Source organism: Lepisosteus platostomus, chromosome 2 (genome assembly GCF_059453375.1).
Source record: "Lepisosteus platostomus isolate fLepPlt1 chromosome 2, fLepPlt1.hap1, whole genome shotgun sequence".
Classification (NCBI taxonomy): domain Eukaryota; kingdom Metazoa; phylum Chordata; class Actinopteri; order Semionotiformes; family Lepisosteidae; genus Lepisosteus; species Lepisosteus platostomus.
In genome coordinates, this window is record NC_142612.1 from 72,678,662 (window position 1) to 72,693,729 (window position 15,068).

At 36.5% G+C, this 15,068-nt stretch overlaps 1 protein-coding gene across 1 annotated transcript; it reads right to left on the minus strand.

Moving 5' to 3' along the window:
• Nucleotides 1-222: 222 nt before the first annotated feature.
• On the minus strand, nucleotides 223-14,997 carry LOC148677053 (pinopsin-like). Its single transcript, XM_088617127.1, has 4 exons — nucleotides 14,274-14,997; nucleotides 12,807-13,135; nucleotides 7,084-7,317; nucleotides 223-3,774 (listed from the first exon to the last, which is right to left on the minus strand). The coding sequence occupies exons 1-4, from the start codon at nucleotides 14,638-14,640 to the stop codon at nucleotides 3,514-3,516; spliced, it is 1,191 nt and encodes a 396-aa protein (XP_088473253.1). The 5' UTR covers nucleotides 14,641-14,997; the 3' UTR covers nucleotides 223-3,513.
• Nucleotides 14,998-15,068: the final 71 nt, after the last annotated feature.

Below are 15,068 nucleotides of genomic sequence, written 5' to 3' on the forward strand. Positions count from 1 at the left end.
CAGAAAAGGTGAGTGGTGGCCATCTTGATCAATACAATCCAATACCCCAACAGGGAAAACACAGCGTGATTTTAGGGAAAGGACAAAAAGGGTAAGTGGTATCATTCACACTTCATTCGTATCACATACACACTCTCAAACATACCAGAAGGGGTAGAGGGAAATATTGGAGTATTTCACATTCAGTGAAAGAAAGAAAAAATAACAAGCACTCTGTCACACTCTTGCTTAATTGTTTTATTTGGAAAAAACAGAGTATGATTGTATCTTGACTTTCAAGGAATTGTACTATGCCTTACATTGAGGCTTGGATTAGATGTTTCACTTCAGGCATATTCCTATTATAAGAACCATAGTTTAATAACAATAGTACAGTATAGACTCAATTCCTGCAATCTTTAAATAATATGTTAATACTATTAATAATAATAATAACAACAACTTTTTTATAGAGCACCTTTCCAAACCCAAGGAAGCTGTACATAGTGATAAAGAAAAAGATGAAACGTACAATGAAAAGTAAAAGAAAAAACAACATACAGCACAGGTTCATACAGATAGAATGTAAGACAATCAGACATAGGCCGTGGTTTAAAGGTAGGTTTTCATTTTGGATTTGAAGAGATGATGTAGTATCTCTTCCAAAGGGGGAATATCCCATGTAATTTTCACAAAAGGCTCTTGCCTGTTTTTATGACACTCTGTATGTACTGTAGACAACATTTGGAAAGTTAAAACTCAACTTATTTAATTTAAGTTATACATCACGTACAGTACTAGAGCCAGATCTTATTGCAAACTAGGCAACGATGGGCCATGCTAATATTTCGTATCAAGTGGTAGAAATGAACAGAAACATCAGGTTTAGAGAGGAAGTTTCTCGGGTGGACCAGTCAAAAGAACTCTTTTCTGCACACTTATTTTTGACCACTATAAAATATTTGGTTATGAATGTAGTATCTTTCATATCCTTCAAAGATATCAGAGTTCTCTACACTGGAAATACACAAGTTCTGTGGAACAGGATTTTTTTGCCTGGGATATTTATTTCTGAAGTTATGTGAATATGCTGACAACCAGCCAGTTAATAGAAAAATAGAAAGAATTAAGAGCTACATAGACAGTTGTTGTTTCCATCAGTTCATCACTCTTAGAATGAAGAGATTAAGGAAAGAAGGTCTGAAACAAGAAGAGTGTGCATCTTTATGTACAGTATAACACATTTCTCACTTATGTATGGAAGCCTATGGAAGCCCGTTTCCGCCAGGGAGTAAAAAAAAACGTGCTATGGTATCTCAGAATTCCGACTTAGTAAGTCAGAATTCCGACTTAGTATCTCAGAATTGCGACTTAGTAACTCAGAATTCCGACTTAGTATCTCAGAATTGCGACTTACTGTAGCAACTCAGAATTCCGACTTAGTAAGTGAGAATTCCGACTTAGTATCTCAGAATTGCTACTTAGCAACTCAGAATTCCGACTTAGTAAGTGAGAATTCCGACTTAGTATCTCAGAATTGCGACTTAGCAACTCAGAATTCTGACTTAGTATCTCAGAATTGCGACTTAGCAACTCAGAATTCCGACTTAGTAACTCAGAATTCCGACTTTATATCTCACATTTGCGACTTCGAAATAGCCATATTTCATTGTCTGTCCTTTTGCTATTGTAACGGATTCGGGTTCTAGGGCTTGTGCCCTCGCCGCTCCCACCCTAGTTCGTGCCTCGCTGCACTGGCTCGAACCTAAGTCTTGCCAGCTGAGCTAAAGAAGACCTTCTTTTTTAAGTAAAAAAGGACATACAATGGAAATACGTAAAAAGTATGTTTCAGCTTTTATTGTGAATTCTTCTGGATGTGAAGTGCCTATTTCTGTATCTTATTTCATATTCTGTCTACGTAAATAAAAACTATTTTTAAAAAGCCCACCGTGCACTATTCCATCCGGGTACTATGGAAGCCTCACTGGCGGAAATGGGTTTCTATAAAAATTAGTGTAATTAATTTGATTTTTATCAGGGCACTGTACAGGACAAGTCTTCAGGTTTATAGATCCTATGATCCTGTACGATTCATGAAAATAGTGTAACGGAACGGCCGACATACAGGTTGTACGATCTGGTTGCAGTACACCACCCTCCCCTGCGCATAACAGGGATGCTGGCCGCCGGGGTTAAAGAAAGTGTTCTTAAAGAAAGTGAGCCAGTGCAGCGAGGCACGAACTAGGGTGGGAGCGGCGAGGGCACAAGCCCTAGAACCCGAATCCATTACTATAACAAAAGGACAGAAAATGAAATATGGCTATTTCGAAGTCGCAAATGTGAGATATAAAGTCGGAATTCTGACTTACTAAGTCGGAATTCTGAGTTGCTAAGTCGCAATTCTGAGATACTAAGTCGGAATTCTGAGTTGCTAAGTCGGAATTCTGAGTTGCTAAGTCGCAATTCTGAGATACTAAGTCGGAATTCTGACTTACTAAGTCGCAATTCTGAGATACTAAGTCGGAATTCTGACTTACTAAGTCGCAATTCTGAGATACTAAGTCGGAATTCTGACTTACTAAGTCGCAATTCTGAGATACTAAGTCGGAATTCTGAGTTGCTAAGTCGCAATTCTGAGATACTAAGTCGGAATTCTGACTTACTAAGTCGGAATTCTGACTTACTAAGTCACAATTCTGAGATACTAAGTCGGAATTCTGAGTTGCTAAGTCGGAATTCTGAGTTGCTAAGTCGCAATTCTGACATACTAAGTCGGAATTCTGACTTACTAAGTCGGAATTCTGACTTACTAAGTCGCAATTCTGAGATACTAAGTCGGAATTCTGACTTACTAAGTCGCAATTCTGAGATACTAAGTCGGAATTCTGACTTACTAAGTCGCAATTCTGAGATACTAAGTCGGAATTCTGAGTTGCTAAGTCGCAATTCTGAGATACTAAGTCGGAATTCTGACTTACTAAGTCGCAATTCTGACTTACTAAGTCGCAATTCTGAGATACTAAGTCGCAATTCTGAGATACCATAGCGCGTTTTTTTTTTACTCCCTGGCGGAAACGGGCTTCCATACTTTATGGGTCATTCTAACTGCACTGCTGACAATTTGCAAAAACAAATAACCAGAAATGATGTGTGACAAGACTACAAATGAATATCATAGTTTCTTATGACTCAATTTTGCACATTAAAATTCTATCATAATCCAACCTCTCCTTTTTTCAGTAAATCACATAGGTACAGCTGTGGCAATATTCTGGGCTATGCAAACCATAATTAAATGATCACATCTACTGTACATGCATTTTCAAAATATCTCCATGCATTTTGTTTAAAACCTGCTCTGCTGAGCAGTGATTCCTGTTAGCAGACAAGACTGGCGTGCTTCCACAAGCTCTTGTCCATTCTTTCAATCAGATGTTGTGATTGACAGAGAAGTTGTGGACAACCTCTCTGGCTTTAGCATCTGATTTAATGCCACAGAGGATCAGAGGCTGAATTTGCAGGAAAAAAAAAAGGTTAGGAATGGTAATGAGGCACACGAGATGCAGCAGGCTTGGTTTCGTCCACAGACAATGCGCCATGCACCTCATTATGTCCATTAGCTGGGTTGTGGTTGGCGGTGGAAAGCTGTCCTTCTGAGACCACCAGGAATGAAAAGTTCTTGTCATGGATCATCTTGGCAGCTCGACATGCTTTGAGGGTCTTTGAGGTACTCCTGCTGTTTGAGTTGATGGTTGGTTTTTGGCATCTCACAAAAGCACAAAAGCATCTGTAGAACTGTGAAACAAAAAGAACCAAAAACTTACATTAAAAACCATGTGTTAAAACAACTATGAATTATACCAAAACGCCATATGGACAGCTGGCTATTCTAGAACAGAATGCAGGCAATGTATTCTCATGTCATTTGATTGCATTGTTTTCTGTTATACTCAGCAGTCGCTAAGCCAGGGCCATCAAGTAATTAGCCGTTGCATACAAAGTACTGTATGTGGAGAGTGGAATATTGTCCCTACAGTGAAAAACTGTAGGGACATGGCATGGCCTGCTTCAATGCCGGCATGAATACCTCACTTAAAAATGTCTTTGCACTGTCAACACCCTCCTGTGTTTTTGAAAACCAGTTTGTTCAAATCAGTACAGCAACACCTTAACTGGAGCACAACAGACGTTGAAACAAAGAAGAAAAACGAGTACTACTGGATTGAGAGTAGCTTTCAGCTCCTAGGCTCTGCTAATTATGCTTTAAGATTGGTGGGAAATTAAAAAGTGTGGTTATTTGTAAGAACCTGATTTTATGCTGTATAAAAAAGGCTTAACTGCACTGCTTGTAGAAATGAAAATGGATTAAACAGTTTCATAAGAAAACTAATATAATGAACATAATGCTTAAGGAATAGACTCTCTATGGTGTTGATGGTGAACAGGAAAAAGGTGCTAATATCACGTTGCTCAATATAAAACAACATACATGTTTATACAGTATAGTCATCAGAAATAAAGCAGCCTCAGGAACAAAAGATTACAGGTCTTCTCTACTCACCCAGGTCTGAGAGGCCCTGCTATGGAGCTTTCTTGTTTTGCTGAAGAACTTCTTCTGATTATTTAGTTGTGCTTGAATCTGTACAGCATTTTTAGTCTTCAACTCGCCTCAACTCTGTAATTCCATAACACGGGCTGGGAGGAATTGAAGACTGAAAATGACATACAGGACATTAGTTCCCCATTTCCTGTAAATAAAATCGCTCTTAAATATTTAAAAGATGCAGCATTTGCAGTAAGGTGGTGAAATAAAATCTATTTTTTAAAAGCCCAATTTTGCATTTCTAGAATACCACAACTACTTGAGCATGACGTTTGTGGTATTCACAAAGGAAAAGTAAAAGAAGAAGGAGAAATGAAAGAATGAGCCCAAAGTGCATGACGTTGATGGAATGTAGATTTTAATCATTAAAAAAAATCTTTGCTTGACTCTGGCCTTATATTTACAATTGAGATAAAACTGCTAATGCATACAATATCTGCCTATAGAAGTAGCTTTCCCAGATCGGGTTGCTCTTCACAAAATCCCAGCTTTAGTGTTAGTATTTAATGAACAGAAAGACACAGGAAATGTGCTGTAAAAAAAGTAATAACTTATCTCCAGGGCATCACCTGGTATATCCAGAGGTTATTTTGTCTTGTATAATATACAGTATTAAGAATACTCTAATGAATGTCGCATATAAATTCTGCACTGTAGGCTTTTTATTTAGCTAGTGAATCCTGGCTGAATGACTGAACTATATGCTTTATTTATGTTTGTTTTAAGGTCAGATGCACAGTTCCAAACAAACATTTGGAAATTCTGCGTTTAAACATACAGTATCTAGGAAGCTCTACAATAAATTGGATCGCCACAAAATTGTTTTATATCAATCATAGATTGTGGATCAAACTTTTAAAAGATTGTTAAGAATTCTAGAGAAAGTCATACATTTGTATATAAATCAATACAATAAATAAAATATCATTAACAATGTATTAAAATTCTGACACTATCTTACAATGTTTGATAAGAACAAATTTAAACAGCTGTGTTTTTTATATGATCTTGTGTTACCATACATTATCGTTTCAGAACACAAGCTTTGACACACTACTTAAAGCTGGTTTCTTTATGAAAATGTGATAAGGTCAGATGAAACCAAGTTCCATACTGTGTCTCAAGAGGTATTTCACATTGGTTTTATTAATCATTTAATGGAATAGTGACTTAAATAGTGCATTTAATCACATATTTTAAAAAAACTACAGTATATACAGTATAGAAATGCAAGTGTAGCTATTGATCAGCACAGGTTATGCTCTTCAACCCTGAAACAAACATCAGCATCTATGAAAGAACACATACTAGTTTTCAAATTCTCATGGGTTAAGAAGAGATTATTAAATTAAGTTCATAATTTTCTTCAAAACCGAAATAACAGTAACCAAACACCAAACCCCCCCCCCCAAAACAGTACACAAATTCTTTGAGTAGCCTGTATACAAATACTAATTAAAAACTTGTTTCAATTCTCAGCACAAGAAAGGATCCCCTAAACTATTTTTAATATTCTTAACTGGAGTTAAAAATGTTCCCAGAACTAAGAAAATAAAAATGCTTCTTCAGCAAGTCCTACAACATACAGAAGGTTTAAAGCTGGAAAAATAAAAAGTTACAAAAGACGGAAAAATGATCAATTTTGTGAAAAGGAAAACAAAGGTTTTTTTCAACTTTATTATGACATAGATTAGGGAGATGTCCCAGATTCCTTCATCGAACTACAGCATAGACCAATTGCTCTGCACTAGGCGTTTTGATGATGCAGGAATATTAAATATGGAAAAACAAATTTTGAGCCCCCAAAAATTGCATGTTACTGCAGATTTCAAATGACACCTAACTGTCATTTCTGACTCAGCAGATCATCTTTTTTTACATTTTTTTAGCTGTTAATTGCTTTCAACATCTCTTGCTCATCTCTGTGAAAATAATTTGTGGAGTTGTTTTCCATTTTGTATTGCGCAAACATTCTGTCAGAGCAAATGACAATTAACAGCCCTTTTAATTTATAATGTTGTTACTTTGTGATAGTCTACATTTGACACATCTACACATCTACATTTAATTGACCGCTCTTAACTTCCAACATAGTGATCCAATCTATTCTACAGTAGGTGCTCCTTCCCTATCTGAGTTGAAAGCTTGAAAAAAATGTTTTTGAAACAACAAAAATTCCAAAGAACCACATTCCAAAAATGAAGAAAAAAAATGTTACAGGTGACAGGAACACACACTATAAATAAACACAATCGTACATGGTACTGTACGATTTCTGTTATCATTTAAAATCATCTCATTGTTCAATCTTGTTACTGCATTCTTTTATTAAAAAATGTATATTTAGCCTATTTGTATTTCTTTAAAACAATAATTCTTACTTCAATTTTAGTTGCTAACTGTATCTGTATTTTAATTCCACCTTATTCTCCTTTTTAATGTTAATATCTTTCATGGGTCTATACAGTACATTCAGCATCCTCACATACAGTGCCCCTTACCTGATTGTTCATAAATACATAGATAATGGGATTGTAAACAGTGCTGCTCTTAGCCAGAACTGAAGGAATAATGCTGACAGTGGGAGTGATGAGACCAGGCTTCCCAAATGTGGCTATCAGAGCCACTATCCCATAAGGCAGCCAGCAAAGCAAGAAGCAAATCACCATGGCAACCACCATAAGCAAAACTCGTTGCTCCCTTGTGCGTCCAGTCACAGTGCTGATGCCACTCACCTGGAACAGAAATAGAGCAGGGGATTTGGAAGCAGGTAAAATCATCCTCGAGAGAAGAGAGAAAATTCACCACTTGTTGTTTTAATTTGTATCTTAAGAGTTTATTTATTATTTACTGTACTGCACACCGTGGCACAAGATATTATACTGTATATACTCTGTTTATAGACTTCTCATACCTTTAAAACTGAATCAATAAAACTCAAGAAGTACGTAAGACACTGAAGTCAGGGCACTTGTGCAACATTACATGAGTTCATAGGATCATTTTAGAGATTGGCCAAGGCGAAATCCAAAAGTTTGTTAGGATTTTAATAATCATTATTATTATTATTATTATTATTATTATTATTATTATTATTATTATTATTATTATTATTATTATTATAGCACTCATCACTGCAATGGATTTTTAATATCAGTTATTTTTAAATAACTGAAAGAAATACAATGTTAGGTGAATATTTAACCTTCTACTTTAGTAAACATAAACATAAAAAGCTTTCCCTTAAAGTAGTAAAACAACGCTGTTGGAGAAAGAATCAATGCCTATATCTAAGTGATGGAAGTAACATGAATAATTGCAAAAGACATTCTTTTAAGGTACATGGTGAACAAAACAGTTTAAGCTTTTCAAGTGTAGATTCATATTGTGGAAATAATTAGTGAACAACTAACCTCAGTCCAGAATTGGTCCTGGATATTGAAGTGATCAAATGTGAAGTATAACTCATTGTACAGGATTCAATTTAATACATGGAGAAAATCCCCATGGCACCGACTACACTAATATTTGATTTAATATGAGACATGAACTTCTGTTCATTGCTAGTAACATTTCGTTTAGAGTAATCAGTTCTGCTTCATTTTAGGTGTCTGGTAATAACAGGTTATAAAGAGTCTATTAATTTGTTGAGTTTGGGGTATGCTTCAGGGTATGGTCAAGATTAGGATTTAAACTACAGTAGAGATAATTAACAATTCACATTTGCAGTATGTCACTCTATCTATTTAGAACAAAATTGAATTTAGAAAGTGTTTAGGGCTCTGCACTCTTGAGGTGAAGGTCTGGTGTTCAAGTCCCGTGCAAGTTACACCAGTACATGCCCTGTTGTGCAAACAGGTACTCTCCGGTTTATCATTGTTATTTGATTAAATAAAGGATAACATTTTAAAAAGAAATACCATCTGCAGGTAATACCTACAAATATGGACCGAAACATATGTTAAAAAGATACAAAATTGCTGTACATGTGTTTTCTGGGCTAAGATTTTTTCCTACAGTCAGAGTTTAGCATGAAAACTCACCTCACATAAATTAGATTATACACACAGATTCAGCCTGATTATTCTGATAAGCTTTTCATTTTGGAAAGTGCAATACTGAGATCAGTGAAATGAAGTTTATTTTTAGATATTTCACAGTCGAGGCTCAGTAGTTCTGTGAGCTTCAGTCTGAGGCCTACAACCATCAATTAACTAAAACACTTACTAAATATTGAGTTAGAGAGCCCAATGTGATGGAACAAATGGATTGTGAGGATATTAAAGGATGTGTTTATTACTATCACGAATAAAATGTATAAACATGTTTGAGGAGACTAGCTCCACTATTTAACCTGAACACAGCTGCACGTTCTAGCACAGGGGTGTTCAATTATAGACTTTGATGTTCTCAGTCAAGCACGGTTTTCATGATTCTTCACATTGTCAAATTCCAAAGGCTATGGGGTAAATTGGTCCAGTGAAGGTTTAATTGGATCAAACTGATACTCTCCCAGGTGAACAGTTATTTACAATCTAAAGACACATAGAAAATGTGCCGAATTATGGACCCGGAGATCATGGAATCCCTGGTCTAGAATTCTTTATGGAAGATTCCGTTGCTACAGATCTGGGGACTGTAATGTCTGTGAGTGGAAATTCCAGTTTACAGAGCTTTAAAAATAAAGTAACTGCAGCTGACATAACCTACTTTGTCATCAGCAGGAGAGCACCTTAAGCAACACATACAGTATACAGTATACGGCTGACTAGTTACTGTCACATTATCTTTCTCCATTTGGATCCTAAGATACTTTCCATGCTTATAAGTGTAATTGTCATGAAAGGATGAGTGACCCTGCTCACAGCTGCAACAGCACTCTCTTTACAACTTTACATTGTACTTACTGTATTTAACATTATAAAGAAACAAAAGGGAGATCGCGAAAAAGAAAATGGGTTGATGAATTGAAAAAAGACCATCACAAATTCATAATTAAATCACTGGTTCTGTTATAGGAAATGAGTGCAAAACAACTCCAAATTTTAACGTGTCCCTTCTTGGCTTTGAAATAAATGCAGATTTCCAACAGGGCTGTTTAAGAACCATCACAACTGCAACTTTTTTCTTAGAAAGATGCTTTAGTCTTCACCCTGATGGCGAGGCAAAGGCTTCAAGAGCAAACCATAATTTGACAAGTAAAATGTTGGGACAAGCTGTTTTGCTTTCAAGAAGCACAGGAGAAATCTTGTGAAGGAGATTCAGGAAAATATTTAGTAATTGGAGCAATCCGGTAGAGAGAGAATACTCTGAATTTAACAGGTTTTTCAAACTTAAATCTTGAAAGGCAACCCTATATATGAGGACAACTAATTCACAACACCGCCTTTTAAAAATCCATCAACAAAAAAATAACTTAAGGCTGGGACAGGCTGCTGAAGGAGATAAGAGTTTTAGATTTATAAACATGGAAAGCAGTCCTACCAGTGCCCAGTGGTACAAATATCTCAACTAAATCAAGTACTTTTACCCCATACTCAGACACACTTAGACCTTAATTTCTTCTAAACTCATCTCATGATGCGTTCTTTTCCAAAAGTGCTGCAGCCTACATCACAAATGAATATACCTTTATTGCCACTCTAAAACTCTGGAAAAGAAGGAACTTCAAGGGACAATCCTACATAACCACTGTTTTAAAAAGTAATACAGGACAGCACATGTTTTATAGTTTTCAGCTGCATTGCTATAGAAGTTTTGGGCATAATCAAAGGATTTTCTTCATCCTTTTCTACATGTTATGCCCTGGTAAATTTCAAAGCAATGTTGCATATTTATCAGGAGATTCATCCGCATTTTACCCAGCTGTGTCTATGATCTTGCATACCTAGGTACTGTACATCAAACTGGAACTCTTGTTGCCCAGCGTTTATTTTTCAATTCGCTTTTTATTTATCGGAAGATTTCAGAACGAACTGGCAAAAACCTGCCTTCCATTAATCAAATAAACTACTGCAGTACAAAGACAAATAGCCACGCTGCCTTACTTATTTGTAAGGTATGGGATTCATAATTCATGTTTTATTGCAATAGGCTGAGATCTTATTTGTGGTGCATTTTTATTCAAAACTTACATAGACATATCCAAAAAAACATAAGAGGGTGACCTAGAGGTTATTTCTTCCACTAAACACAGTAAAAATGTAATGGGCTCCATAAGGGGCATGGTACCACCACATTTTGCTTCTAATTTTGTGCTGTCTCATGTTGAGAAATTAAAGTATCTAAGTAGAACTACAGTAGAAAATAATCTTTAATGCATGTGAAAGGATATGCAACAAATTAAGGATAACAAAGAAATTAACACATTTAACCCACACGTGAGAAAAGTCAAAAGACCATCTGTCCTCACTGATTATTCTTCTTGCATGGTTGATGATGGGTCGGTTCTGTGAGTTTTGTTTAGATTTGCGGACTTAATTGGTTTTCTCAAAGGAACTCAAAGAACAAATGGTTGAGTGTTGAAGCTACACGCAAAAGGTCAACAGTGCTTTCAAATTTATTCAAATTAATATGGAGGGTTGTTTGCTCTTCTTCTCTTCTCAATTGAGAATAAGGAAATGGTTGGAAAATTACAATCTGGATTCACACCCATTTATTCTTGATTGGTATTAGAAAAGTGTGACCCAGAATGACATGTAATGAGCTTTCATACCATCTCCCCTGGCCTTTTGCAGGTGTATTGAACAGGATTAAGCTATAGAATTATTCAGAATGTCACAGAACACCTCCTATGTGGGTAGTGTAAGCCAGGGGTCGTGTAGTTACCAGAGGAAGAACAAACGCACAATGGTAAGGCATTACTTAAAAAATAAGAAGTCCCAGCTTCCTCGATTACCCACCCAAACAACCTCTGGGATCCTTCCCCAGGGGGAAAAATCCCAACAGAAAACAACCTGTAGGGTATACCATCCCTTTCCTCACAAGTTCTCTGTCTTTCCACTGTAGACACAAACTAGGGGTTTGATCACACAAAAGATCAACAAACATTGTGATAAATCACCAGTTTTTTCACAAGTACTTTGCTCTTATTATTTGTCCTCCTTATACCAACACATCCAACTCCTACTGTATCTCCAACAACTGTAAGTACTGTACTTCCCAAGCTCTTATATATGGTTTGGGACATACCATTACAATGGGGAAAAAACCCAACATAAACACTCAGGACAACACATACAATTGTAATCTGGACTACATGGACGCACAGATCCACATGCACAAACAGTACAAGTAAAATAGTTTTCAGTTCTTTGTTGGACATTTAGAATTTAGAACTAGCCTTCTACCTACACGTTTTGTTGGTGACAGACTATTCTGTCACACAGAATGTCTCTGGAAAGGTTCTTGGATCAACTTTTAAAATAATGTTTTTTTTTTCCTGTTGAAGTCTTTGATATCTTTCACTAGCAATAATCGGTGAGAGCTGTACAGTAGATATGGCACTACCTTGTGCTAAATCTGGCCATCATATGTCATATGAGCAGACAGTATTGTAGGTACTAGGTACTGCACTAAAAATAGTACTATGGATGTGAGCACCAAAAGTCACAAATGTACTTAGGCAACCATCCAGCTGTGAAAACATGAAGAACAGGTTTACTTAACGGTTTCACTGTTCTCTTTCTGATATATGTTCAATTTTTTGGAAGAGGTTTTTGTTGGATTTTTACATGGGACTGTTCCTGTGCTCAATATTGTTTTGTTGCTGTCCTTTTTTATCCATTGCAAGATACAGTTGAGCTTTTGAAATAATTAATGTTATCAAATTCATACGGTAACCAAAATAATTAGAATATATGCTGCAATACTGCAACGTTAGGACTTGAATTCGAGATAATTAAAATGTATAATGTATAATTAAATGTATATACAGTAGTCTCTGTAATGTATGTAGCTGTTCTGGGAATATCTTTGCAACACAATATTTCAATGACGCATATCAGCTGATCATTTTTGGCATCTACCTCTCTTTAGTAAAGCTACTAGGAAACCTACAGGTGACACTAAAAGATATTGCTTTCAAACACTAACAGAGACAGATGTAATGAGCTCAATTAAATTGCACTCCTGACAAAAAGCTGATGAGGTCTTTTTCTGATAAGATGCATTTTTAAGGTCATATCTTCCATATGTTGCCTTCTGGCAGTCGACCAGGACTTACCTGTTTAACAGTGAGCAGTAGCTTCCCATAGCTGTAGATAATTATCATGAAGGGCAAGACTAGACAAAAGGTGAAGAAGCAGATAATATATGACATGCTGTTTGCACTCTTGGATTGCCAGTTTACAGAACAGGTAGTACCAGGTCCCTCAGGTCCATAGCTGCTCCATCCAAAAAGAGGAGGTAACGTCCAAAGTAACGAGTATGTCCAGGACACTAAAATCCCCAAGACAGCTTTTTTGTAGTCTGTAGCATCAGCTTCCACAGTTCGCATCATTGTGATGTACCTTTCATAGGACAGCAGAGCCAGGGAAATAAGAGAGACTGTTCCTGCAGGATTAGCAGAACATTTGGAACCTTTAGAGATAACAAAACTGATGATCTGAGTCACTGAGTCAGAATATCTGTAAACCTTTTTTTTTGTTGTTTTGCTAATCCCATTTATTGCTGTTCCTTCCTTTTCTGAAAAACCAAACCATAATGTAATAAAATATCCTATTCGCAACCATAGCATGTACAGGAAGATGATTCAGGTAAACTCCTGCTTTGTACGCAGTAATACCTTCTAAATACTGAGCAGGCTTTGAAAACTGGAGAAAAAAACATTCACTTTGAAGACTCATCAAAATTAATACTTTAATTGCATCAGGTTCTGATTGCGCTTATGGAAAACTACCTGAACAATGATCTGTTATTTTAAAAGTTTATCTGCAAGTTATTCGGCCAAAAGCAGGCGGTCTTTCGAATAAAATAAATTTCCAAACATTAATATGAGTACAAGATATACATTTTAGGAAGAAAGGAATCCAAACGCGGGATCTTCATTAACCAGGGTGCAGAATACTCAAAGGACTATAATGCAGTATTAAGATAGAAAGGTTTTTAGAACGGATGACCCAAGTGACAACAGATGAAGCATTAATTCTGTAATGCGCAGCCTACACTATTTATTACCAAGACAAGATTGTATTCCACGAGGAAACTAAGCAATTAATATAAACCTGCACTTTATTAGAAAGAAAGGCTTACTTCCACAGTAATGGATTCAGTAATCTGGAGGGATTCGCAAATTGTACACATTTCCCTAGCGACTATACAGTACTCTACAGACCTTGACTAGCTGGAAACAGCTGAATCGAAACAGAGTAGACGTGTTATTTTTAAAATTTGTTTTAAAGATGCTTTTTATTTCCACTTTCGTCCGCTAAAGGCGATACTCCGATTACTGGTGACTGCTGATTAATTCTCCATTAATGTCTTACAGAAATGTGAAAGTTAAATTTAACATTTTGCAAAACGTTTTGATATGATTACCTTGAATATACCTTTTTTGTATGAATTTCTGAACATCAACATTAGTACTAATAATATTATAAAAATGTGATAAGAACTGTACGTGTAACGTTTTTACACCAGGTAGCTATTATTATATCTCTTTATTAGCATTGCTTAAAAGGACGAAACTTACCGAAAAGTGAATTGACAAAGCCATACCAGACACATCCACTTTCGCCAATGAGCCAGCGTCCCTGTGTGCTCGCTGCGAAACTGAACGGCGTTCCCATCACACATACCAGCAGATCGCTAACAGAAATGTTCATTAGCAGCATATTAATGGGAGACCGTAAGACTTTGTACAGGCAAAAGAGCAGGAGAACTAATAGGTTATTTATAAATCCCAGGGTCCCGATAAAGCCCAAGCAAATAGCCACGATCAGATGGCCAGTAGCAGTTAAATTGTATTCCCTGGAATTCTCCAGGTGCGCATCTCTAGTGTTCTTGCACTGCACAGCGTTGCCACCGATACACTCAAGACTCACGTTAGACGTGATCATTTTCAAAATAGCGTGTTAGTGTTAATCTAAGCATTTAAAAAAGTTCTTATTTAAGAATTTCGTTTGCTCCGCGAAGCCTTAGGAAGGGAATTTCGTCTCCTCTATTTCTTCATGTGCAAAGGAGTAGATCACCGGAGCAGCCGACGATACAGGACAGGCTTTGGATGAAGTGTTGTATTGCGGTCCACCCTACGCTAGCGAAAGTACTTTGTGTTAAATTTGTATTGTAGCGCTCTTCGATTCTTGACGTACAGTATGGAGTGCAGCGCAAACCAAAGAGCTTCACCAGTCACCCTAAAGGCAATATAAAATGTGGAAGCTGAAAGAAAATTAACTTAAAGAGACCTCTGTGGATATAAATCGTTTTACAACCAGATTAGTGGAATTAGGTTTAAATTAATCTTTCTGCGCTTTCTCCATATATGTTT

Coding starts and splice junctions, on each gene's coding strand:
- LOC148677053 (XM_088617127.1), bottom strand. CDS start 14,640: ATGATCACGTCTAACGTGAGTCTTGAGTGTATCGGTGGCAACGCTGTG. Junction 13,136..14,273: donor CTTTGTCAATTCACTTTTCG/GTAAGTTTCGTC, acceptor CTAATCCTGCAG/GAACAGTCTCTCTTATTTCC. Junction 3,775..7,083: donor ATGTATTTATGAACAATCAG/GTAAGGGGCACT, acceptor TTTGTTTCACAG/TTCTACAGATGCTTTTGTGC.